A 27345-nucleotide genomic window follows, 5' to 3' on the forward strand; every position below is an offset into this window, starting at 1 on the left:
CATCAGACTGTTTAACTCCTCTCTGGAGGGGAGAGGGAGGAGAGACAGGAGGACAAAGGAGGGGGGAACAACTAAGCTGTAGTGCCTTTTCATTTCACTGTGCAATACTTTTTGTTAATAGTCAACGGTGCAATAGACTTCAATACTTGAAATGTGCAATTCCCTTGTGTTCTTATTCCTATTTATTCTATTTATCCCCTTCGTATATTTTATTTAAATGTGTCTCTGTATTTATATATGTGTGTATATATAATATTCTGCTCATGTTCTGTAACTTCTGTCGGTGCTGTGCTTTTGGAAACCAAATTTCCCAGAGGAACCCACCCGAGGGATTAATAAAGTTTTATCTTATCTTATCTCTTATCTTATCTTATATTCTGCTCATCAATAACTCATCTTCATTCTTTCTGTTGATCTGTCCTTCCTGAAACGACTCCACCCTGATGACTCCACCTGTGGCTCAGCAGGTAGAGCAGGTCGTCTGCTGACTCCTCCCACTGGCATGTCAGTCTCGTACCAGAAGAAGCTTTGAAACCAAAACTTAAAAAATGTTGAGCAACAAGTGTCACAGCTTTTTGAATTTATCAACTTCTTTAAAACATTTGGGCAACCGTCGAGCTTTAAGTTGCATTTAGTCGACACAAAGTTCCCACATTGACAAACATGAGGTCGATGACCCCCTATGAGCAAACACTTAACTTAATCATTCAGACGTTTAAGTTAGTTTAAGTGGTTTACTTCTCTTCATCATGTTTAATGAATCTTAATGTTTCTGTTTGAGCTCCAGTTGGCACAGCTCTCTCTTCTTCTATTCACAATATGAGCTCAGATTGTTCCAGTAACTGTTCTCCTCTCACAGTGAGTCAACCTGACATAGTGTTACAGTGTGGACGCCCCACAAACTAAACACACACACACACACACACACACACACACACACACACACACACACACACACACACACACACACACGTGATGGCAGTGAACATTTCTGAATCCCAACCATAAGACAACAAACAATAAAGTAAACACAGTGATGACATCAGCAGGTCCACACAGACTGACGTGTCCTGTACATGTTCCATATTTGATACTGATCACTGATGTTTAATGACTCACGTGACGCTCTGACAGGAACAAAGAATGTAGAAATGTTAACCTTTAATGAACCCTGAGAAACAGTGAATCCACTGATGTTTGACACAGAGTGGGTGTGTTCAGTATGAGATGAGTCCGGCAGCACTGAGGGTCCACAGATGGGAGAGGCTGTCCTTTAAGGAGGTTTGACACGTGACAAATTTGTCTTTATGGTTTATACTAAAGAACAAACTGCACTAACTCATAGATTTGACCTGAGGAAGAGTCGACTTTAACCCCAAACTTTATTAAACTAACCTAAATCTAGCCGAGTAGTTCTGCTGCCTGAACCTGACCAAAGTGTAACTGAAACACATTAAAATAATAAACTGACTCTGACTTCTGTGAGTGTTTGAAGGAAACGTCTGTGTTTCACAAAGCTGAGAGGTCAGCGGTCCCCCACAGGCTCTCTGCGATGGTCTGATCAGCTTCAGTCCGACACTAAGAGTCTGTTACTGGAGCTCTGTGGTTCTCAGCACGTTTCTCCCAGTCCAACAAACCTTCATGGAAGGCCTTAAATGCATCCCTGTAGCAGGGCGAGGGCGCCCTCTGCTGGTGGACATCAGTGCTCACATAAAGACATTCAGCTGCTTCAGCAGCTTCAGTGAAGACTTATTTTTAAATGTGTGTGACATCACACACAACCTGGAACACTGCTGCTGCATTCAGAGACCGTGGGAAACACGGGACTTTCTTTTCAATGTAATGTTTCAGAACACTGTATTTTAGATTTGCTATGCTGAAAGTCCAGATTCCAAACAAGCTCACACACCAACGCAGGACGCTGAGAAAACTCCATTATATCTCATAAAAGGTATAAAAAATCAACTCACACAAGAAGGGCCACTTTGTCACGGTCCAGAGCAGGATGACTCCGTGTTTGTGTGTTTTTATAAGAATGCTTCATTTCAGGTAGTTTCTGGTTTATTTTGGTGCTTTCTAGTCTTTAGGTTTTGTTTCTGTGCGTCTCTTCTGTCCCTTGTGTTACGTCTCGCTCTTGTCTTTGATGTTTGTGTATTTCCTGTTTTACTTTGACAATCCCGTGTCCTGTGTTAGTGCATCCTGTTTTGCTTCCTCTCGGTCTTGTCATGTGTGATTAGTCACAGCTGTGTGCTGTGCAGTTCAACATCACACTAATCTAGAGAAACACCAACGTACTAAGAAACACAAAGCTGTGACACTTTAAGCGTTCCAGCTGAACAGCAAACATAAAATCACAGTCTGCTGTTTGAAGGGCGGCAACAGCTGAGAGCGTTGCTGCCTGAATGACAAACACTGAGGTGAAAGAAGATGGCAGTCAGAAAGTAATGGCTATTGTTTGCAGCAGATGATTTTCTGAGTATTTTATTAGTAATACTTGGTGTTGTGAACGGTTTCCAGCTCTCTAATAGTTTTTCTTAGAATATTGTTCGATGTCAGTGGAGCTAAAAGTAGAAACATTGTTTGCTACTATTCAACATTCAGGGAACGAGTGAACATTTCCTCAATGACTTCAACTCTTCTCCCACCTCCTCTCCATTGAAAAAAACATGGTAAACTTGTGATATGCTGACTTTAAGTTGCAGAATTTTACCTTTCTTATTTAGTTTTGACTGACAGTTTTATGAGTAATACATGCTTTGAATAATTCTTATATTTGTACAGTAGTACCTAATCACACTGGACAACACATGTTTGCATGGCAGTGTACGTTGTCACATAAACCTTGAGACCAACACACTTCAGACCCCCTGGCATGTCTGCTTGCTGGTGCAAAATGTGCATTCTCCAACCTGACTGCTGGCTGGTGAAGTTAGTCACAAAGAGGGTCATCCACCAAAAACCTCCATGTGACTGCTTTGATGGACTGAAGGTTGTCCTGATTGGCTGGAGCTTGCATGGGAGACACCAACATGCCTGTAAACACTCGCTGAGGATTAGTGAATCCGTGGAAAGTGCCTTTAGAGTAAAAGTTGAAGCTGAAGCACGTTGGTTGCAGAGGTAAAGCCCAGCTTTTACTTTGAAAGTGAAGCTCTATGTCTCTCGTTTGGATTGCACTTTCTCATGTTGTTGATTTTGCAGGTAAACTTCTATGCAGACTGTGTGCAACTGCAGCAATCTGCCAAATGTTCTAGGCCCATGTGTCTGGGACATAACTAAAGCTGGATTTACATCTTTGTGTCCCTTCATGTACCTGTTAGATGAGATGAAGAAAAATGTCAGTTCAGCACCACAAACCTGTGGAGATGGATCGTCCTGCAGTCCTTTAATAAGACAGTAGAGTGTAACCTCTGTGCTGCTGAATGGCAGCTGGTTGAAACGTCAGCTTGAATAAGAAGAACAAATGTGAATTTGTTTACTTCAAAAAGCCCTTTTTCTGTTATGATTTCTGTCTTTTCCTGACAGGGAAGAAGTTAAGGACAAACAAAAAGCAGAAGCTTGAAAAAGCTTCACCTCCTTTAGAAGCTCTTCTACATATTTTTCCAGGAATCATATTATAATATCCACTCTAGAGCGAACAAAGGCAGGTGTCTACTAACCAAAGAAATCTACAGACGGAGGTTAAGTGTGCATCATTTCTATACAGTCAAAGTCAATAGAAAATGATGTTAAAATGATGATGAAGTGAGTGAACCAGGCCACACAGAAATCTGATCCCAAACACTGATTCAGGTAGATTATAATAAACTGATAATACAGATATATTTCTCCTTCTAATCCACAAATAGAAAGTACTTCATGTGTTGGTCTGTGGGGCATCTCTGATCTCTAGTGTCAAACAAAACCCTCCATTTGAATTTCATTTTGAAATACTTTGTCTGAATCATTCAGTATCTGAATGATTTCTCACATGTTATCTCACCATGTAAACCACAGCAGCCACTGGGGACATTTACACACTTCTTCTTACAACCAGCAGATTTTACAAACACAATTTATTAGAAAACATGTTTTACCTTTGACTGGTACATAAATATGAACATTTCACAGGTTAATGTTGGGAAAACGAGACAGAACACCATCACAGACTTTTGATATAATATTAACAGAAACAGGTCTTTGTAAAAAGTTCATCTGGATTTGAACATAGTTTCATCGTCGGGAATATCAGGCTGAAGTTTTCTGTATTTAAGTGTTAACATGTATGAAACCAGTCTGATGACTTTTAAAGAAAGTGTCTCGTGTAGAGCTGCAACGATTCATCGAGTAATTCCAATAATTGGATTATAAAATTCTTTGCTTCCATGTTTCACAGACCTCCAATAGAAACGTGTTTATGAGCAGCGTGTGAATAAAAGTCTGAGCACATTAAGCCCACACAGCCTCCAGTGTTACACACAAACACTGATAACAGCAGCAGTGATGATGATGTCACAGTTTAACGTGGAGGCGGAGTCTGTTTACACAGAGAGGCGGAGTCTGTTTACACACTAAAATAATGGATAGCTGCAGGCCTGGTCTCGTGTGTGAGAAGCTGTAAATCAAATATCTTCTACCTGCAAAATTCCTTCAGTTTTATTTCTACAGCACACAGACAATCACTTGTTGATGCAGCGTGGTCCAGCTGGGAGTAAGGAGGTAGGAAAGCTGAGCCAGTGTTCCCGCTTTAAAGAAGGCACCTTCAGCCAATCACTGACTCCACCCACAACTCAGCATAGTGACAAATACTCAGTACAGGCTAAACAGCACCACCCTCAGGCCAACATGGAGAAAAACATTCCCACTGAAACAAGACAAATGATGATCTGGGCTCCAAACATTCATATCCAACACATGTAAAGCCTTCAAACGTCATCTGCTAATGTTTCTGTTTATTCTATGATTATTTTAAAATGAGCTCACAGCCACCTGTCGTCCTGCTGAGCTCCACCAAGGGAGCCACTTTAAGGACCTGTCAGATAATCTTATTAGTCAATCATTATCTTATCATTTTACAATTCTCTTTAAACTTTCAGCAACAGCCGTTTAACTTCAGTGATCCTCAGAATGTCTTTGATATCCAGGAGTTTTACCCACGTCCAGTGAAAATGACAATCTGGACAAATGAAAAAATCCACACTTTTTCTTCTTTGAGTCAGTTCCTGAAGAGGGTCTTATATCTGCCAGACTCCCAGAAACTCAGTGTGTTCAAGAGTGAGCTGACAGTCAGAGTCCCTTCAGTCTCAGCGTGATCCAACCATATTTGTGTGAACAGCATCACAGAGGATTCAGCTGCTTTAAATGGGACAGTGTGAGTAAATAACAGGGACTAGAAAGAGAGAGCAGAGTTCTCCTCAGTAACACCAGGATACCTGACCCCTCTGAGTCTCGCTTCCCGCCTCCATCATTTAGTGACGGCCTTCTCTACCATGTCTGTGCCGAGCGCTTTGGTCAGGGCCAAACCTTGTGTAACCATGGCAACTACAACATGACAGCATCCAGAGAGAAACTTGTGAGCCCACGACTACATTAGATGTTTGCTCTGCTGAATCCAGCCAGCCCCTACCTGGCTTTAGTCATATGGGATAAAACGGTAGGGCCAGAGGTGGAAGTAACAAAGTACAAATACTCTGTTACTGTACTTAAGTAGGATTTACAGGTATCTGTACTTTCTACTCCTTACATGTTCAAACAGGCTGGTTACTTTAGGTTTAACACATTTGAGGGGAGTTATTATTTCATCAGTGCGAGTCTTCAAACATCAAAGTGATTTGAGCCTAAACAGAAACACATGAAAGGAAATCCTGTTCATTTATTAACAGTGTTGGGAAGGTTACTTTTAAAATGTATTCCATTACAGAATACAGAATACATGCCCCAAAATGTATTCTGTAACGTATTCCGTTACTTTACTCAATGAGAGTAACGTATTCTGAATACTTTGGATTACTTAATATATTATCGTGCTGTTTACAACTACGTGAATGTACTATTGCAGTGATTTATTACTGATACTGAAGGTCCGCGGCTCCGAACCGTAGTAAAGGGACCTCTGGCTAATACGGTGGGTTCCGTGTCGGGCTGGTAGCCGAAAACTAGCTTTACTTTGTTGTCTGGGTCAACTTTGCTTGCCAGAGACAGAGAGAGGCGTTGAAAGGCTGCTCCAACGGAACTTTTTTTTCCCGGAGGAAAACACGAACACAGTGTACAGTTGAGTCTTAATAGCTTACTTACAAATGGGCTCGTCAGGCACTCTTCTTGGCTGCAGTGGTTATTATTATATTTACATGCTTCCAGCTCCCGTTTTTGCTCCCAGCTCCCGACTTTTCCTTTCTCTCCCTCCCTCGCTCAGAGACACATAACGTGTATGGCAGGCCATTCTCGCTGCAGCACGGAGTACACTGCCCATGATGCTACATTCTTTAGGGCCATGCCTGTAGCATTCTGCCTATTAGCTTAGCACAACAACAACAACAAAAAAGCGCTCTCTCACCCAGGAAACACGCAGAGAGAGCGCGTCACCCTGTAACCATGGCAACCGTAACGCTGCCGCCTGGAACAACATTACGTAGCTGTCAAACAAACCCAAACAGTCCTGACCCGCGACAATATGAAACAGGGAAGTACCGCCGTGTAATCCATTTATTTCAACAAAGTAACTGTATACCACCTTTTTAAACGGTAACTGTAACGGAATACAGTTACTCATATTTTGTATTCTAAATACGTAACGGCGGTACATGTATTCCGTTACTCCCCAACACTGTTTATTAATCACATAAAATGAGACCAAAGAGTCAAACTGTGAGTCACAGTCAGGGCTTAAAGTGGGCCATGTTTTTATTTGATATGTTTTTGGGACAACAGCTGAACTACTGCAGGTGTCTGTAAGTTGTGTTAGCGCTACTTTAGCATCTAGCTAGCCCTGCTGAAGAGGAGCGAGCATAAAGGGAGGAACGTTTTTGAAGTGTCAGCTAATTTCAAATGCAGCGTTTCTATCAGCTCAACAAACATCAGCAAACACACAAACTGTTTGTGTGCAGTTTGTCTCACAGTGTGTTGCAGCTAAAGGTCCAGCTGCTGTATTTCACAGGGAGAGAAAAGAAAGAAAAGAAAAGCTGCTGTAGGAGAGGAACCCAAGCTTTGGCATCGCTCTGAAAACTATCGCTAATCCTTTTACTCGCTGGCTTTCAAATAAAAGCTGAAATGAAATTTGTGGCGTTTGCAGGATCTAATCAATCACACAGGATCAGGGGATAAGACAGCAGAGCAGCTGATTTTACACCTGAAGATAAAACTGTAATATTAGAAACATATGAAGATATTACACACACAATACAGACTGCAGCTCAGACAGCTGCTGGAGACAGATGTGTGTGTGTGTGTGTGAGTACTTTAACTTCTTTATTTCATACAGACAGTTTCAGCATTTGTTCTGCTTTCTCTGCTTTTATTTGAATGTAACAGAAAAACACGACTAGAATTTACACAAACGTGTTTACAGGCTGACTTCAATGTGTTTCTACACATGCTTGTCCTCTGGTCATGTGATCATGTGGTTTGTAGGAGCACTCTTCTTCCTCAGAGGGTCCACCTGTGCTTCCTCTCCTCTCTGGCGTTATTTTTGTGCCACTATTCTGAGAGCATGTAAAAAACATTTGCAGGTGCAAGTGTTGCATTTTGAGCAGAAATTTATTTTGAGCAAAGAAAAGCTAAATTTGAGTGAACAAAATTCATTGCTGCGTGCAAAAAATGTATTTCAGTGTTTGCTACTATCCACACACACACACACACAATAGCAGCCCCTCTCGCTCAGTTTTTGCATTTGCGCTTGCTCGCAATGTGTTGCTTGTGCTCTAAACATTTCTGCCCGTGCGCGCTCAACTCTTTCTGTACACCGTTAGTGCCACAAAACCAGTCAATCACAGATTTGGATGCAAAATAATCTAATTGGCTGGTTTGGTCTGCAATCAGCTTGAAATGACGAAATGCAATATCCCAGAATCCATTTCATCCAAAACTCAAACGAGGCAGTGGCGGAGCAACACAGAGTGGCGGAGTTTGAAATATTACTCTTTCTGGGTTACAAAATAAACTTTTAAGATATTTTCTTGCGAGAATGTTGATGTGTAAACTTCAAATATCTGCTCGATTTATCAAGACATCACAATTATGTTTGTTTATTTGTTTTTGTAACGGTATAAACAATGAAAGGTGGTGGATTAGCCAATTGGTCATGATCAACTCTGGGCTGGACCAATTACAATACATCCGTATTGAGAGGAAAAGGAACGCGATTCGTCCCGGACTTCAGCTAGAATGAAAAAGACACAAAGCTGGAGTTATTGTGTTTTTGCTGCACAACTGCCTCTTCTCATTCTCTCCCCCTCCCTCCCCTGTTGCTACTTCAATCATGAAACTGATCTTTTCTGCCACAAGTCCCGACTCTCTTGTTTATTTATCGCTCACTTTGCGCCAGAAAGAGGAAACCAGCGGATGTCACGCTAAACAACAACAGCAGCACGTTCAAGCTTGATCAGCTGTTGTTAGAATTTATCTAGTATATCATATAAATATAAATTTATTTAATATTACTTTCTAGTATCAGCTGATGTTTGCTGGAGCCACAGCTGTAAAAGCTGCTGGTCATGATATCGGTTTGGATATGTGGTGAGAGGGAAACATGTAGGTGATACAAATCATACATATATACCAACAAGACAGTGTACATCACTGTCACAACGGCGTTTGTTTTAGTTCAAAGGGTTTATGATTTTTCCTATAATACCTGGTGGTGTAGTCGGATGATTTTTTTGTCAGCCTTATATATTATGTTTAACCCGAGTGACCACCCGGTCAGCTGGTGGGTAACAGGTATCTCCAAAAACGTTTAGACCACTTATGCAAATATGTGATGTCTTGATAAATCGAGCAGATATTTGAAGTTTACACAGCAACATTCTCGCATGAAAATATCTTAAAACTTTATTTTGTGACCCAGAAAGAGTAATATTTCAAACTTCGCCACTCTGTGTTGCTCCGCCACTGCCTCGTTTGAGTTTTGGATGAAATGGATTCTGGGATATTGCATTTCGTCATTTCGAGCTGATTGGAGACCAAAACAGCCAATCAGATTATTTTGCATCCAAGTCTGTGATTGGCTGGTTTTGTGGCACTAACGGTGTACAGAAAGAGTTGAGCGCCAACACGGCAGAAATGTTTAGAGCGCAAGCAACACATTATTGACGAGCGCAAATGCAAAAACTGAGCGAGAGGGGCTGCTATTGTGTGTGTGTGTGGATAATAGCAAACACTGAAATACATTTTTTGCACGCAGCAATGAATTTTGTTCACTCAAATTTAGCTTTTCTTTGCTCAAAATAAATTTCTGCTCAAAATGCAACACTTGCACCTGCAAATGTTTTTTACGTGCTCTCAGAATAGTGGCACAAAAATAACGCCATACTCCTCCACCTGTTACAGTGAGGGAACGTCCTCCATGATGGAGGAGCTGCTGGAAAGTGCTGAGAGTTTCCTCCAGAGTGAGACCTCTGTCACAGTTCAGAGGATCTACGGCAGCAGAGACCTTCATGGACACTAAAAGTCTCAAACACACAACAACAACATCACACTGACTCCACTCTGACATCACTGATCAATAATCAAAGAACACACAGATCAAACTGATTGATCAGCCATCAGAGGAGTCGGATCAATGGAGCTGCTTCTGTTCCTGATGTCCCCTGTTTGATCCTGGACCTGAACTCTCCCTGCAGAGGAGACACAAGACAGTCAGACACACACAAACACACACACACACACACACACACACACACAGTCAGACAGTCAGACACACACACACACACACACACACACCTCTGACTCTGAGCAGCACTCTTTTGTATCTCTTGATCTCGCTGTAGACTCTACATCTGTATTCTCCACTGTCTCTCTCTGTGGGGTGTTTCAGGGTCAGACTGAGGTCTCCAGTTTTCAGCAGGTCTTCATTCATCTTTGTTCTGTCTCTGTAAACCTGGTGCTGTTCTTCAGGCTGATCAGCGGTGTCCTGATACACGTGGACCATCATCACTGGTTTAGGCTCTTTGCGTTTCCACACCACTTTAGCCTCCTCAGGTAGGTTTTGCGTGGTTTTGAAGGGCAGCTGGACAGACTCCGCCCCCTCCTCCACCTCCACCTGACAATCTGAGATAATAACAAACATAATATGAGCTTTACAGACAGCAGCAGCAGATTTTTATAGTTGTAGAGAGCGCTAACGAACTGAAGCAGATCAGAGCAAGAGGTAACAAAATGAAAGTTAAAGCAGCTTTTAAAGCTGTTAGAGACAATTAGAGTGAATTCAATTAAATTGAATGAATCCAATTCAGCTCCACTGAAAGCTGCTGCTGATCACATGATCTCAGATGAGTTACTTGCTCCAAATGAACTGAATCACTGAGTTGATTTGCTCCATCAGTCATGTTGAACATGCAGGATTTGCAGGATGAAGAAAACAGGACAAAACTTCAGTCTCTGAGAACAGAACAAAAGCTACTTTCAAATTCCCCCATGTTCTCTCACCGAATTGATGATCTAGTTTTCTCCTGGAGGTCAAAGTTCAGCAGCTTTTTGTTTACTGAAATAGAACTTCTCGTATTACACTCTGACACAGAAGGAGCTTTCAGACCAAACAGTTCTGCAGAGCTTGTCTATCAACTACAGAGTTCAGCTGGGTTGAACTTTGACCGCTGTGTCATGTGATGTACACATACACACAAAATAGAAAAAACCAGTTCAATCACTTAGTGAACAAAAACATGGAAGACATAATTTTGGGATGATGGTTCTACTTAAATTTTTGGTACTCAAAAAAGTTAATTGAATACCTCAGTTGTACCTTCCTTTCACTAGTAGAGATAGTGCCAGCGCTTTATTTTTTTTAAGGATTTAATTTAGTTCAATTCAGTTTTATTTACACAGCTCCAAATCACAACAACAGTCGCCTCAGGGTGCTTTATATTTTAAGGTAGACCCTACAATAATAGTAAGTAAGTAAAGTTTATTTATATAGCACCTTTCACAGACATGTGCAAAGTGCTTTACGAGAAAGGTAAGAAAGACTGTGTGCCTCCCAGAGCACTCTGGCATGCACACACAACTTGGGGTCATGAGAGAGGTCATACTTACTGATTTATGGTATAGGAGGACACCTACTGTGTATCTGTTTAAGTATAAGAGCCCTTTGTTTAGGTGGACCGCTGGACTCCTGGCACCAGCTTTGGGAGTCTTCACAGGGTCACATCTTGACCCCCCCCCCCACCACCACCACCACCACACACACACACACACACGCACGCCTATGCGTACACACACTGGTACTCTTTGTTCACATGTACACCTATATAAAATGTCATATGTTAATGAACTTATGCATAGTCATGTAACCACAATAAAGAGCAGTGTTACGAGAGAGCAGACGAGAGCGACTGGGGTCACGCGAAGGAACGGCACTTGTCATAGTTCTCTCCCTCGTGCACGAGATCAAAGAGCTCTGCTTGGTGTTCAATGCTTTTTGCTGTTGTCTCGTTCCAGCGGTGGGTCTGTGACAGACAGACCCCACAATAAGAAACTTCAGGAAACTGCCGTATTATCTGGCCTAAAGGTAGAATGTATATTAAAAACAGAATAGGTGCCAGCATGGAGCCCTGAGGAACTCCACACAACAGCTCTGTACATTCCAACATGATCTGATTTGCAGACACACTAAAACTCAGATACAGTGGCTTGCAAAAGTATTTGGCCCCCTTGACCTTTTCCACATTTTGTCACATTACAGCCACAAACATGAATCAATTTTATTGGAATTCCACATGAAAGACCAATACAAAGTGGTGTACACGTGAGGAGTGGAACGAAAATCATACATGATTCCAAACATTTTTTACAAATAAATAACGTTAAAGGGATTGTTGGCTCAACAGAGATCTGACTTTTTGTCAGCCTGGCTACAGTGCTGAAGAGAAACCTGGGGTTGTTCTTATTTTCTTCAATCAGTGACGAATAGTAAGATGTTCTGGCTTTGCGGAGGGCTTTCTTATAAAGCAGCAAACTATTTCTCCAGGCTAAATGATGATCTTCTAAATTTGTGACACGCCATTTCCTCTCCAGCTTACGAGTTATCTGCTTTAGGATAGGTGTTTGAGAATTATACCACGGAGTCAGGTACTTCTGATTTGAGGCCTTAGTTTTCACAGGAGCTACAGTATCCAGAGTCGTACGTAGTGAGGAGGTAAAATTATTAACAAGATAATCGACCTCTGTTGGAGTAGCGTTGAGATAGCTGCTCTGCTCTATGTTGGTACAGGGCATTGAAGATGATAACAGTGGGTGGATTATATTCTTAAACTTAGTTACAGCACTTTCAGAAAGACATCTACTTTGATAAAGTCTACTCTCCACTGCTGTGTAATCAGTTATTGTAAATGTAAATGTTATCAGGAAATGATCAGACAGCAGAGGGTTTTCAGGAAACACTGTTAAATCTTCAGTTTCTATGCCATATGTTAAAACAAGATCTAGAGTGTGATTAAAGTGGTGGGTGGGTTCTTTTACATTTTGAGAGAAGCCAATTGAGTCTAATAACAGATTAAATGCGATGTTGAGGCTGTCATTTTTAGCATCTACATGGATGTTAAAATCACCCACAATAATTATTTTATCTGAGCTGAGCACTAAATCAGATAAAAGTCTGAGAAATCAGAGAGAAACTCTGTGTAAGGCCCAGGTGGACGATAGATGATAACAAGTAAGACTGGTTTCTGAGTTTTACAGCTGGGGTGGACGAGGCTAAGCATCAGGCTTTCAAATGAATTAAAAGTCTGTCTTGGTCTTTCGTTAATTAATAGACTGGTGTGAAAAATTGCTGCCACACCGCCCCTCGGCCTGTGCTTCGAGGTTTCTGGTAGTTAGAATGACTCGGGGTGTTGATTCATTTAAACTAACATAATCATCCTGCTGCAACCAGGTTTCTGTAAGGCAGAGTAAATCGATTTGTTGATCAATTATTAAGTCATGTACTAACAGAGACTTGGAGGAGAGAGACCTAATATTTAATAATCCACATTTCACTGTTTTACTCTTTGGTTCAGATGTGGATACTGTATTGTTCTTTCTTTGTGATTTTTTATGTTTAAGTTGTTTATTGCTGGGTTTTAGTTTGTTTTTTGTCTGTTTGGGAGCTGACACAGTCTCTATGGAGATGGGTTTTTGGGGGGGTAGCAGGAGGAGAGAAGCTGCAGAGAGGCGTGTAAGACTGCAACTCTGCTTCCTGGTCCCAACTCTGGATAGTCATATTTTGGGGGGTTTAATAAATTGGTCCATATTTCTAGAAATGAGAGCTGCTCCATCCAAAGTGGGATGGATGCCGTCTCTCCTAACAAGACCAGGTTTCCTCCAGAAGGTTTGCCAATTATCTATGAATCCCACATCGTTTCTGGGACACCACTCAGACAGCCAGCAATTTAAGGAGAACATGCGGCTAAACATGTCAAGGATGAAAGAGAAGGCACAGACACATCAATTACATGCAGAGCAGGAACAAAGTTTGGGCCATTCTCCCCAGCTAGTGATCTGCAAGGCACATGCCACTTCCTATGTGAAAGGCCTTTAGTTTCAGCTGTCCTGTGAGGACCACGTATCTCTAAATAAACAGCTGTTAATGAGCTCACAAACACAGGCCCACAGCTGGATTTGAAAAAGTCCATTCAATAGAAAATCAACAATCACAGCTGGATTCAAAGGCTTGAGCTCTGTGTGACATGGTTACCTGTCAGTATCTACAGGGGGATTCAAATATGAAGGAAACATGAAGGTGGTGCATTAGAAAAACTGCTACTTCAACTTTGTGCATTCAGCCAAGCAAGTGATTTCTTACAGATGTGCTGTGATGTGCTACTGAGCCTCCACCTGTTCAACTTCCTGTTTTATTAAAGCGCACATGGCAGGAGCTGACGTCTCCTCTCCATCATGAAGGCTCTCTTTGCTAATGTGCTAAAGGAGTTATTCAAAGCTAGCCTGTAGCTCAGCCTGTAGAACATGTGTCAATGTAGCAGAGCGAAGGCCCAACAGCAGCAGCCTGGCTTTAGTAACAGCCCTTTGTTCTATGTCCACTCCTCAGTCTTTCTTCCTGCTTTCCTGTCTCTGGCTCACTGTACTATCCAAAAAAGACCAAACATCTTTAACCTGACAGTCACCTGTTTAAGCTGCTTCAAAGAGCTTTCACGTTTTGGACACAAATATGAGCCCTTAAACTTTTCTTAGCATGAGCTACACATGCTTCCATCTGTTAGATTCTCCACATCAACAAACGTATTAACGTACAGACCTACAACATTGCACTTGTGCTAACACTGCTGGCAGGCTAACATGCTAACCCTGATTAGCAAAATTACCATGACATTTATGTCTGTGATGATTGCACTGAAGGAAGGGACGGGCTTTAATCTGATTGATAATGAGTCAAACATTATGATGAGCCTGATCTATATTTGGGGCACTGACCTCTGACATGGAGCAGCACTTTTTTTTGCATCAGGATGTTTCCCTCCCTGCTGTAGACGGTGCAGGTGTAGGTGTAGTTGTCTCCATCTGTGGGGTATTTCATGGTCAGACTGAGGTCTCCAGTTTTCAGCAGGTTTCTCTTCATATTTGTTCGGCTTTGAAAAATCTGGTGCTGTTCTTGAGTCTGGTCAGAGCCGTTTTGATACACGTGGACTGTCCCATAACTGTTTCTCCACTCCACTTTAGCATCTTCAGGTATGTGAACTGTGGTTTTGCAGGGCAGCTGGACAGACTTCACCCCCTCCTCCACCTCCACCTTGTAAACTGAGAGGTCAGCAGAACATAACATGAGCTGTAAAGACATCAACTGCACTTCTGGAACAAACCTGGAAGTTTCTCTTCAGCTCTCTGTATTTGCTGTTCGCAACTCTCAACTCTTTCAGCTTCTGGAACATTTTTTTTTGTGAGCCACAGTCAAGGAGCCAACAGAGGACACCTGCTAACCATCAGCATTACGGGTAGCGTAGTAGGAGACACTCACCTGACATGAAATACTGTCGGAAATGAAATAAAAGACCTCCAGAAACCACAAGAAGAACCAGGAGAACCAAGAGAGCTGTGGCCCAGGATGGAAATGGTTCTGTGGTGAAAGATAAAAAAGAAATTATCTCTGAATTCTGACCTTAATTTGGAGCAGTGATCTTTGACCTGTATCTATAGCACTGACCTTTGACCTGCAGCACTACTTTCTGTCTCAGGATGTCTTTGTCCCTGTAGATGGTGCAGATGTATCCTCCACTGTCTCTCTCTGTGGGGTATTTCAGGGTCAGACTGAGGTCTCCAGTTTTCAGCAGGTCTTCATTCATCCTTGTTCTGTCTCTATAAACACCATCCTGGTTCTTAATGTGGTCACCGTTTGAATACACATGGACCAATAGAAGTTCCAAGTCAGAGCGAGTCCACTCCACTCTGGTGTCCTCGGGCAGGTCGGGTTTTGTTTTGCAGGGCAGGAGGACGGACTCTGAGCCTTCCTCCACCTTTACCTCCACCTGCTGGTCTGAGAGGACAATAAACCACACTTTGTATGTTATAACTTCGCCCTTCTCTGCCGCTAGCTGACGGACCAACAACAGAAAGGTCAAGGGTGGCCCACGGACCGGTTGTACCACATACTTTGTACACTGTCTCAATTAACAACATAGCTCTTTGGAGATACACTGGTAGTCTGTGACTGTGTGCACTGCAACCATGCTACCCTCACTGAATCAGAATTCCTACATAACTGTGAAATACATTTGTTGACACATCAAGAGAGCAGGAAAGGTGACTAAGCAGAAGTTTTAAGACTACGGTTGGTAATGTTAAAAGATTCAAAATTGAAATGTCAACATATCAGAATACAGTCTTGCATATGATTGCTTTATTGGCATCAAGGTTGTATTACCCAGCTGTTCCCAGTTCAGGTCTTCCATCTTCATGGAATCCCATTTGCTATTGTGCTAGCTGTGTCTCTAATCAAACCTCTGTAACTTTGCTCTGCTTCACTTCAGCAGCATCAGGTAATGTTCATATGTTGATTCATGGTTTTCTAGTATTTTTGATCTACTGCAGAATATTTTTAAGGCGGTTATCTGCTATAAAAAGCCAGGCTAGGAAAATCTCATTCATATTTTTCTGTTTTATCCTCAGTTACTTTGACACAAAGGTATTTGCTGTTATACTTGCACCTCTGAAGTGTTTATTTTGATACTTACATAGTTTACACTGAGTTTGTGATTGCAGAGAAATAGTCAGTTCACTTTTGGCATGTAATTTTCCAGCAGGAACCTCCAGAAAACCCCAGGGGGTTTCTGGATTTCTGTGAAACTAAGGAGTTATGGACTTAAATCACTGCACTCACTGCCTTTGCCTTGTGAACTGTGTTTGCATAAATGAATTAGAGATTTGCATTAACAAGCAGTTGAAAAAGTGCACTTAACAAACTGACTATCTATAGCTAGGATTAAACCACTGACCTTGGTGGATAATTAAGTCTACCTCCTAAACCACAGCCTGTCCCCACATGTATGTGTGTTTCTCAGTCTCCAGTCCCCTGAAGCCTGAGAGTTACTGTACAGCTTGTATATATAACTCAAGCAAAATATGAGCAGGCAGGTTTTTTTTTTAAACTAATCAGTCAGGGTTAATTGCTGACCTTTGACCTCAAGCTGTATATCCGTCCATCTCAGCTCTTCTTTTATATCAGCTAAGGAGCAGGTGTAGTTGCCGCTGTCAGTCAGTTCTGGGTTTCTCAGAGTGAGGCTGAAGTCTCCAGTGTCCAGAGCATCAGGCCTCATTGATGTGCGCCCTCTGTAATGCTGGTTTTGCTCTCCAAGATCATCTCCTCCTTCTCGTTGTAAGTGGACAGATTTGGGATTGAGATCATAGCGAGTCCACATCACAATGGGATTTATCTCAGGTATAATACCGGAGTACTGGCAGGGCAGCAGGACAGACTCTACCCCCTTGTTAACCTCTAACAACATAGTCAGAGCATGCTGGGAAACTGGGAGAAAACACAAAGAGAAACTGAAATTAACTGCATGTTTCTAACTTTATTGCCCACATGGTGAAGTGCAGGTCGCATTATCTTAAGGAACCAGAAAGACAACTTTTACAGTCAACCTTGCCATGAAAAGGTAGATTTAATCAGTGGTAAAAGAAAAAAAAAATTAATCTGCTTTTACAAATTAGTAAAAAGGCTGGGGAGACATGTAAAAGCAAAAACGTATTTGGTGGGTAAACTATTTCTCTAGAAGAAAATTAAAAAGAATAAAACAAATTTTCTAGTCTGTAGAGGTCTGTGCAACCCCCCATCCATATCTCCCCAGACCATCACTGACCCACCACAAAGCCGGTCATGGCTTGATTCTTTATATGGTCCAGTCACAAAGTAAATGTCCTTTTCTCATTACTTCTAGATTACAATCATAATCAACAAATGTGTAACCTCAACAATCTGTCTGTGAAGGTTCTCAGTCATCCAGGTCATGGTAGTCTCAGGAGCTTAGAAAGAAAAGTGTCTGGACTTTTTGAAGTTGCTTGAAAACGTGCATTTCTCATCCGAGAAGCTTCTTCAGTTCTAGGGTCAAATCATGGAGAGCCCCAGATTTAAGCCCTGTGGGAGTGTCCCCCCCAAGACGGACAATGGACCCCCTCATGATCCTCTACCTAATCACATAAGCCAAGGTGTGAAGACGGGTGTGGGTCACAATCAGAAACTATGTCGGCTTTCCTCCTAGTTTCACGCCTGAGCGCTCCGGTCGGAGGCGGCTGCTGCGGCCTCACCCTGACACGCACAAAGCTCCACCTTCAGTCCTGACCAGTGTTGGTCAAGTTACTTGAAAAAAGTAATCAGTAACTAATTACAGATTACTTCCCCCCAAAAGTAATCCCATTACTTTACTGATTACTTATTTTCAAAAGTAATTAATTACTTAGTTACTTAGTTACTTTTCAAAAACACGATTTACAACCTGAATAGGTGATAAAGCGATAGATCTTTCAGCCCAATTCTACTTTTTCTGCATAATTCATCATACAAAATGTAATCAAATGGAAACGTCTCTTTTTAAAACTTTAAACTTTAAATCTTTAAACTTTATGCATCAAGCAAAAATTTAATTATATGCAACATTCTCTGACTGGAAGAAATTTGTTTAACATTTAAACCTATTTTCTGCACATTCCAGCACATAAAATAAAATATTTTTTGTGTTTTACACTCACTCTTTCAAATAGATGCAAGTAAAACACAGCAGAAAATAAATAAAATCAAAGACTAGCGGTCCTGTTGCTCTATTTTCACCTGTAAAGCAGGACTGGGGTAAGCGGAGGTTTACCCTGGTGCAGGTGTGCCGCAGCGGTCAGTGGAAGAATCCGCGAGTTTCTTTGTGAGTTTCCCATTACTTCGTAGCACACTCGGTGCTTGCTTGGAAGTTTAGGGGGGTTTTTTTCCGCTGTAAAAAGAAGTTTTCTTCCCACGCACAACGGACACTAATGTTTTTGTCACTTTTTATGGAATCAAAATCAAAATAAGGTCAGTACTTCCACGCTTGAAACGCTGCACGCTCATACTCTCTAACGCACTCGATATATTATCCATTGTTGATCTGCAGACAGCTGTTGTCACGAACGTCGCACTCGCTTACGTCACTGTCATGAGACATTCTCGCAAAAAATCACGGTTTTAGTAACGCAGTAACGCAGCGTGCTTACGTGAAAGTAACAGTAATCTAATTACCATTTTTGCAATAGTAATCCCTTACTTTACTCGTTACTTGAAAAAAGTAATCAGATTACAGTAATGCGTTACAAGTGCTACGAAGTAATGGGAAACTCACAGAGAAACTCGCGGATTCTTCCACTGACCGCTGCGGCACACCTGCACCAGGGTAAACCTCCGCCTACCCCACTCCTGCTTTATAGGTGAAAATAGAGCAACAGGACCGCTAGTCTTTGATTTTATTTATTTTCTGCTGTGTTACAAGTAATGCGTTACTGCCCATCTCTGGTCCTGACACTGAAACATCCACTGTAGCTACAATGATGCAGATGTGACCCTCAGCAGCTGGATTTGCTCTCCATAGATGTGTTTCCATGCAGATCATGGACATAAAGCAGCTCCAGGATGAAGAGTGTGAAAGAACTTCTTCCACTACAGTATTCATTACAGCACTGTGGCACTCCACAAACCCTCACACTGTCTCAATCCCTGTTTCCAGTTTGACTGAGAGAAGGCCTGAAGCTCAGCCAATCACAGGACAGGAAGTGATCAGCTGACACAGTGATTTGAAGCTGTCAGGGTGAGGCTGCTTCATGCAGGTGTGAAACTATGAGGAAGCTGAACGCCTCCTCTTTCCTCAGAAGTGATCTGTGGCAGTCTGCCATCATGTTTGGCTGCACACACTAAGGCTACGTCCACACGTACTTTGGAAAACTGAAATTTTCCTTTTTTGTTTTTTTAAAAAATCCCGTCCACACGTGCAGTTTTGAAAAATATCTCCGTCCACATGTAAACACCAAAAACGCAGTCAAACACTGTCAAGAACATGTCAAATCCACGCCGTGTAGAAATGTTGGCCAATCAGAAGTCTAGAAGCCTGGGAGGGAAAGAGTAAGCAGGGTTTTATGCAAACTTTAAATACTGCTGAAAAGTTTTTGTGTTTTCAAGTGTCTTCATCATTTCAAATGTTAATAACCAAAAACAGTATTCTGGCTGCTGTAGACTCACAACTTAGGAATGAACAAATGCATACAATATGCATAAATTTTAATTAAATACAAATTAAATTTATACTAAACCGACAACGACGTGGTGTCTGGATTTAGGCTGTGAGAGCGTCTGTGTTGAATGGAGAAGTTCACTCTGACGTCCCTGTCTTTGTGAATGGAGGGACAGTAACTGTGTATATGTACGTGTGTAAAAACTGCAGATAGTCAGATTCACAGCAACAGTATTTTGTGTATATCCACCATTATAGAAATTAATCTCATGTAAACAATAACATGGCGCACAGCGTCACGTCGAAAAAGGCGCACTCCTTTGACGTCGTGTGACTAAATCTCTGTTTTCCTTGTCAACACGTAAAAGCAAAAAACTGACTTTTTGAAAATCTCCACCCTGGCAGGAGTTTTAAAAAATCTCCATTTTCAGTGATCGAAAACGCCGTTTACGTGTGGACGAAAGGTGCAAACATAGAAAAATCTGCGTTTTCAAAAATACCCGTGTACGTGTGGACGCAGCCTAAATGTGAGCTCACTGAAAGCTGACAGAGTCCCAAAACTACACGTGCACAGGTGTGTATCAGGTGACTCATGGAGGTGTATTTAATGTTAAGTTTGGATGAACATGTCTGTAAATCTTAGTTTGTGCCTGTTAAACACATCATACACAGCTGTAACCCTCAGGAGGCAAAACTCATTCAGGTTAATACTGTAATGTTACATTATTAGTGTATATTTATTACATAGATTCATAGTAACTGATGACAATTCTAACAGCTAACTAATTTATCAGGCAGGGATAGCTCAGTAGGTAGAGTGGTGGCCCATGATCGGAAGGTCGGGGGTTTGATTCCCCTGAACAGCTACCCTGAGGTACCCCTGAGCAAGGTACCGTCCCTACACACTGCTCCCCGGGCGCCCAATGGCTGCCCACTGCTTCACTGAGTGAATGAGTTAAATGCAGAGAGGAATTTACCCACGGGGATCAATAAAGTTTACATTATTATTTACATAACGTGAGTAATAAAAAACTTCTCTTCTCCAGAGTTGGGCAGTAAGTACTTAAGTACAATTTTAAGGTATCTGTACTTTACCTGAGTAGTTTCTTTAACTAGTTTTTACTCCCTACAAGTTTAAACGCATATCTGAACTTTCTACTTCTTACATGTGTTGTGATTTTCCCAAGTGCATCATTACTGCTTTTGCTATAATGGTCATATTTTATTAGAAATGTATTAGGATTTTTTATTTTGAGATATTAGAATCAGAACAGAAAAGAAAAAGAAAAAAAAAACACAGGATCTGCTCCAAACCTGCTTAAAAAACAAACAAACAAACAAAAAAGAATCAAACACACACATATAACAAAACCAGACAACAAAGAAACTGCAGCCATGGTGCTGAAGTCACAGGGGGCCTCGGTGAAGAGCCTGCAGAATCTCAGCCGCTGTGGCAGACCAGAGCGCGCCACGGGCCCAGAGATCCGAGACCCAAGGGCCCCTTCACCCCCAAGCGGGGGCCTGATGGAGCCAGGGGGCCAGGCCCCGCCTAGCAGCCATTAGCTAGAACACCCAAGCACCAAGAACCACCAACTCACCAGAGGATGGGGGTACCAGCCACCAACAGAGAGTGTGTTGGGGGGAAAATAGTGTCTATTTTGATAGTTTATTAGAGATTTCCATCATGAATTCATTGTGCAAACTGAGCACAAGTTAAAGACCAAACACAACTAAATGACATGTGTTTATCATACAAATATAAAAGGGTGTTATAATAATATGTGGCTTACACGCCTGTTAAAACCTGCCTGGTGACAGATGACACTGACAGTAATCTGTGCTTTGATTCAACCTGAGAGCTGCTGATGATTGAACTGCAGATTTAATGCAGGAATACTTCCTGTTTGAACTCTTCAGGGACCCGTGTATTTCCTGAGCAAACACTCTTCATGCTGCTGCTGTGCTGTCAGCTTTAAAATGCAACAATAAATATTTCTATTGATTTGCACAGAAAGCTTTTAAAAAGCAACAGAACAATAAAAGCAGCAGCAGCTCTGACTGTGTTCATACCAACTTAAATATGTCAAAGTCAGGTTTCTGTTTAAAACAGATCACTGAATATTTGAGTTACAAATACACAGATTTAACTACATTAACTTAACTGTGGTATAAAAACTGGATTTATTGACTGCTATGTAGCAAACATAGAGCTCAGTTTAACAAACAGAGTAGAAAGGTCTGTATAAGAATGAAGCTGCTGATGCAGGACTGTACACATGTTCCTGTTTAGAGGCAAAGTCGCCCTCTACAATGTAGCAACAGGAAATAGAAATATAGTTTTATTTTCCTTCTTTTTCTTCTGGTTCAAGCTGAATACAATTAGAATAAAACAGTTAGACTAAAGTTTGTACTCACATATACTGATATGATTTTATCATTATGTTAATACAGCACAAGGGTCAGTTAGCTTTGCACAAAAACATTGTTCCAATTTCCTGCTCTGACTTGGCCTCAGGATGTCTAGAAGCAAGAATCAAGCGCACCCAAAGGAAACAAGCGCACCAGTGGTCACGTGCTCAGCACACAGAGTGGGAATGACTGAAGGAGCTGCTGTAACGCAGCTATAATGCAGTTTTGTGTGACTGAGTGAGTTGATGAATCTGTAAGTGTTCTTACTTTGGCAGATTCATTAACATGATCCTGATTATAATCTGGCTGTAATCTCCTGCAATGACTACAATCAGCGGGATGAGGAATAAAGGACTTTTCTATGGTTTCCTTTAACTGTTGCTAGCTTGTCATATTTATGCCTCACTATTAGCAACTTGTAAAGCTGGGCATACACTGTGCGATTTTTGGCCCATTTTGAGCCGATTTTTCAGTCGTGCGACCGTTTTGATGATCGGCCCAATTTTTGGCCTTCATCGTGCATCGTGCTTTGTGCAGTATACATGGGGTAACGAGAAGCGACTAACACCTCACGACCAGCTCCCGATCATCAATCGCTTGGTCGTGAGGATTTCAAACCTGTTTGAAATCCTCACGACCGTCATGAGGGTGTCACCGCAGCTGCTCACACTGCGCACGCGCAAACACATAAACGTCAGTGAAAAAGACGGAGTAGCACGGCAGTGCAGCGTGTGATCTGGACACAAGCGATGGAGGCACTTGTAGAACTTTGGAAAGCTCATCCGAGCCTTTTCCATGTGGCCTCACAAAATCATCACGACCACAACAACCGTGAAAATAGTTGAATCTACATTGCTGCTCAATCACAGCTGCCTGATCAATGTTTTTCATCAGCAATTTAGCAAAGTTGATGGTGGTGGTGTGCGTGTCTGTGTGAGTGAAAGACAGAGAGGGAGAGCGAACAACAGATTTTCTGTTATAACCTTCATTTTTATGGACGCACAGTGTGAGCACTCGGGTCGCATCAGAGCATCGGGCGGTATAGTGTGAGACCCTGCATCGTGAACTACGAACTTCTAACCCCTGCGAGTCAATCGTGCAGTTTGAGCAGGAGCTGAATAACGCGACTGAAAAAAAAATCGCACAGTGTATGCCCAGCTTAAGACGTGCTATTTAGCCAATTTTGGGTCTGCAGTGACCCCTTGTGGACATTGTGAGATATTGCTTGTGTTGAGTAGATGGTGTGTTGTGATTGTTTTCCTAGTTATCTGTGACTCTACTAATTATAAAATTGCCCATTTCTGTTTCCAGAAAACCATGTTTATAGTCACACGTGCTGTTTACTATAAAACAAGAAGTTCAAGTTTGGCTGCACCGAATTCAGATTAAGCCTCACAAACATTTTCATGTAAACAATTCTTTTGTGGGACTTAATTAAAGACAATTAACCAAACTCCTGGACTGCTGCAGTCTTTCTCTTTTCTTTCGGAAAAGACCAAAGCAGACCCCTGGATGGGGCTCAGCCAGCAGGGGGGCTTCTGCACAAGCTTTAGACAAACTGCCCAAAATGCATTGACAGAGACATTTCAGGGATTTTGAGTCAGTCTGCGCTCAGATGGCTTAATTGTTAATCGCGTTAGTCATGAAGATTGTGTTAACGTGTTAATGGGGCTTAAATGCGTTAACACTGACAGCCCTGATTATTCTTTTTTTTGCCTGTCCTGTCCGGCAGTGTAGCTGCACAGGACAAGACGAGAATGAGAATTATTGTCTGAAGGCCAAAAAAATGCCCCAAAGAATTATTTTCCAAAGTGCATCATTACTGCTTTTGCTATCAGTCATATTTTATTAGAAATTTATTAGGATTTTTTATTTGAGATCAGAAAAGACCTTCCGAAGAAAAGAAAAAGAAAGAAAGAAATTGGTGAGGAAGTTTAGAGAAGGAGAGAGAGAGAGAAAGAAACACTGAGGCTCTGCTCCAAACCTGCTTATAAGACACACTGAGCAGCACACAGGACTACATGATATGTTTAGAGGCAGCAGCCAACCAAGATAGTGTGTCTGTGAGTACGCGTGTGTACACCTGTGTGTGTATCGTGCTTGTGTTCACAAGCTTTTACCATGTAACTGTCTAATAGTGGGTATGTGGAGCCATAGCCCCGCCCCCCCCAGGAGATGAAGCAGGCATGGAGGAGATGCAGGTTCCAGACATCTAGATGCCCCCAGAGTATGAGAGCCCAAAGAGGCTCACCGCAGGGGGAATTGCACTACCTACTCAGAAAAGAGCAAAGCAGACCCCTGGATGGGGGTCAGCCAGCAGACACAGTGCAGAAGCCCCAGGGGGCCCTGACGATGTGCCTGCAGGCTCCACCGGCAGCTGGCTATGCCAGAGCAGACCACGCACCAGGCCCAGAATCCTGAGACTCAAGGGTGCCTCACACACCCCAGCAGGGGCCCGACAGAGTAAAGGGGACAAAGTCAAGGAGCCGAGTTGAACACCCAGGATCCTGATCTCCATGGATGGAAAACAGAGAGATTTAATCAAGTGGACGATCTTTCAGACTCATTGATCCAGCTCATTCTCTGGATATAATCAGAACTATTAATCAGCATCATTTTGTATTTCTTTTGGAAAAGCAGACAAACACAAAAACATTATTATATTGTGAAAAATACTGACAGCCACCAGTGCTCCCCTCAGCCTCCCAGTAGATGCACCTGTGGTATAAATGTCTCAATCCTGCATCACCGTTGATCAGGTGCACCTGTGCTGTGTTTAGTGCGGAGAAACGGAGCTCAGAGGGCTGAATGAGCTCGGCTCAGACCGGAAACAGCGCAGACACGAGGCTACTTTAGCATGGTTAGCTAGCTCTGCCATACCGGAAGTGTCCAATCTGTGACTACAAAGTCCACAGTCTGTTAGTCTGGTCTGTTTCTAACCTTCCCTCATACTTTTACTATTAAAGCCTCATCATTAAATCTGTATTTCCAACACTGTGTGAATTTCCATGACGTCAGAGGCGCGAGCTGCACCTGAGTGTAGCACTTCCGGTCACAGAGGACTGTCTGCGGAGCTGCTGCAGGTTAAACAGAGACTTTCTTACCGTTCATGAGGAGCAGGAACACCACCAGCGTCTTCATCCTCCTTTAAAAACAACTCAAACCGACACAAAGTCCCGTTAAATCCTCTGCTGACCCAACGAACCCACACCTGGACACACCTGCAGCTCCCAAACACGCCCACGCACAAAGGTTACTTTCTGTTTAACAGGAAGTCTCCGTGTGTGGCAGATATCAGATAATAAAATGTGTGTGAAGTAGATTTTAAATAAAACGTATAAATGTGGCACATGAACACAAACAGCTGGATCATTGTGGTCTGACAGGCCTGTTAAAGAAAGTCTGAGGCTCAGTGATGTTTGTGTGAATACTTCATGGAGCTGTGGATCACCTTCATGCAGGAAGTGAACTTTGTTATGGTGAAATTATAAAAGCGTTTCCATTTAAAATGTGTTTTATAAAAATAAAACATTGTTATAATATTATAATTTAAAGCTTCAGCCTTTATAGTGGTAAGAAGGTTAAACTGAACACATCCTGTTAAAATCTGATTCATGAGGCAGTAATAAGATCTGCAACAGATTAATAACATAATGTGAGTTATGGAATAACCTTAATAAATTAAGAGTAATATCATCACCTTTCATTAACTTTCACTTAAATCATAACTTTCATTAATTTGAGATCTGACATAACCTTTTATAAATGTGATTTATGATATAAATGCTCATATATTGATGAGAAAAGAAGTCAAATGTGACATTTTCACATTTAATTGTCTGTGTTGAATCCTTCAAAATTTACTCTGCTAAACATTTAAGTAGTAACAATGGGAGATGTTGACATCAGTGGGAATCTGTTTTGGGATTTTTGTTTATTTTACTTTTATTTTTTAATCAGTAAAAACAAAGCATAATTAAAACTATGAGATTGTAGTCATGCTTTTTATGAGTCTGATGTGATTTGTGGTGGATCCTCTGTTTTCGTATCAGAGCCTATGAACAGTCATTGAACCAGCAGCACACATGCTTCATTCCAGCTTAAATGGGAAGATAGGATAAGATAAGATAACAAGATAAGATAACCTTTATAAGCTCAACGTATGGGAAATTTGTTTTGTTACAGCAGTGGACAGTGCAAAGTTACACAGAAAAATTAGAGAAAAAACACTGGAATAATATATCCATAAGATACTGTTCACAATAGAATAGAATTAAAATAAAATAAAATAAAATACTATATACAATTGAATAACATAGAATACAAATGCTATATACAATATGATTATAATACAATGATGCCAGAGAGAGAGGGTATTGCACTTAGTGTTATTGCTATTGCACATGTGTGGATGTGTGTGTTTGATCAGTTGAAGTCTTTGTTGTGGAGTCTGACAGCAGTGGGGAGGAAAGACCTGTGAAATCTCTCCGTCCCACACCGTGGGTGCCGCAGCCACTGAAGGAGCTGCTCAGTGCTGTCAGAGTCTCATGCATGGGGTGGGAGATGTTGTCCAACAGGGATGACAGCTTAGCCGCCATTCTCCTGTCACTCACCACCTCCACTGGGTCCAGAGGGCATCCTAGAACAGAGCTGGATCTGCGGATCAGCCTGTTCAGTCTCTTCCTGTCCCCGGCAGAGATGTTGCCACCCCAGCAGACCACACCGTTAAAGATGGCTGAGGCCACCACAGAGTCATAGAAGGTCTTCAGGAGTGGGCCCTCCACTCTAAAAGACCTGAGTCTCCGCAGCAGGTACAGCTCTGCCCTTTCCTGTAGAGGGCGTCTGAATTATGAGTCCAGTCCAGTTTATTGTTCAGATGAACACCAAGGTACCTGTAGCTGTCCACAGCCTCAATGTCAGATTTCAGTGTCAGAAATCAGATTTCCAGCTGGGAAAACCAGAGAAGCTCCACCAGCCTGGACTTCAAGATGGTGACAGCGTAGTAAAACCTTAAAGAAGGATCTTTGTTGGTTCTTGGAAGATGTTTCTGCTCTCATGTGATACCTGGAGAGTCTCA

General features: G+C 42.0%; 1 protein-coding gene across 1 annotated transcript in view; it reads right to left on the reverse strand.

The window, feature by feature from the left end:
* LOC120434683 overlaps window positions 1-25514 on the reverse strand; it is a 257949-nt gene extending 232435 nt beyond the window's left edge. Inside the window, exons 1-4 of the mRNA XM_039602938.1 lie at window positions 25373-25514; window positions 16790-17140; window positions 15323-15652; window positions 15137-15235 (exon numbers count right to left, since the gene is read on the reverse strand). Of these exons, the coding sequence (XP_039458872.1) occupies window positions 15137-15235; window positions 15323-15652; window positions 16790-17140; window positions 25373-25409 (817 nt within the window). The 5' untranslated portion in view covers window positions 25410-25514. The remainder of the gene's footprint in view (window positions 1-15136; window positions 15236-15322; window positions 15653-16789; window positions 17141-25372) is intronic.
* Between the last annotated feature and the right edge of the window lie 1831 nt (window positions 25515-27345).

This window comes from Oreochromis aureus, linkage group 3 (genome assembly GCF_013358895.1).
Source record: "Oreochromis aureus strain Israel breed Guangdong linkage group 3, ZZ_aureus, whole genome shotgun sequence".
Lineage (NCBI taxonomy): Eukaryota > Metazoa > Chordata > Actinopteri > Cichliformes > Cichlidae > Oreochromis > Oreochromis aureus.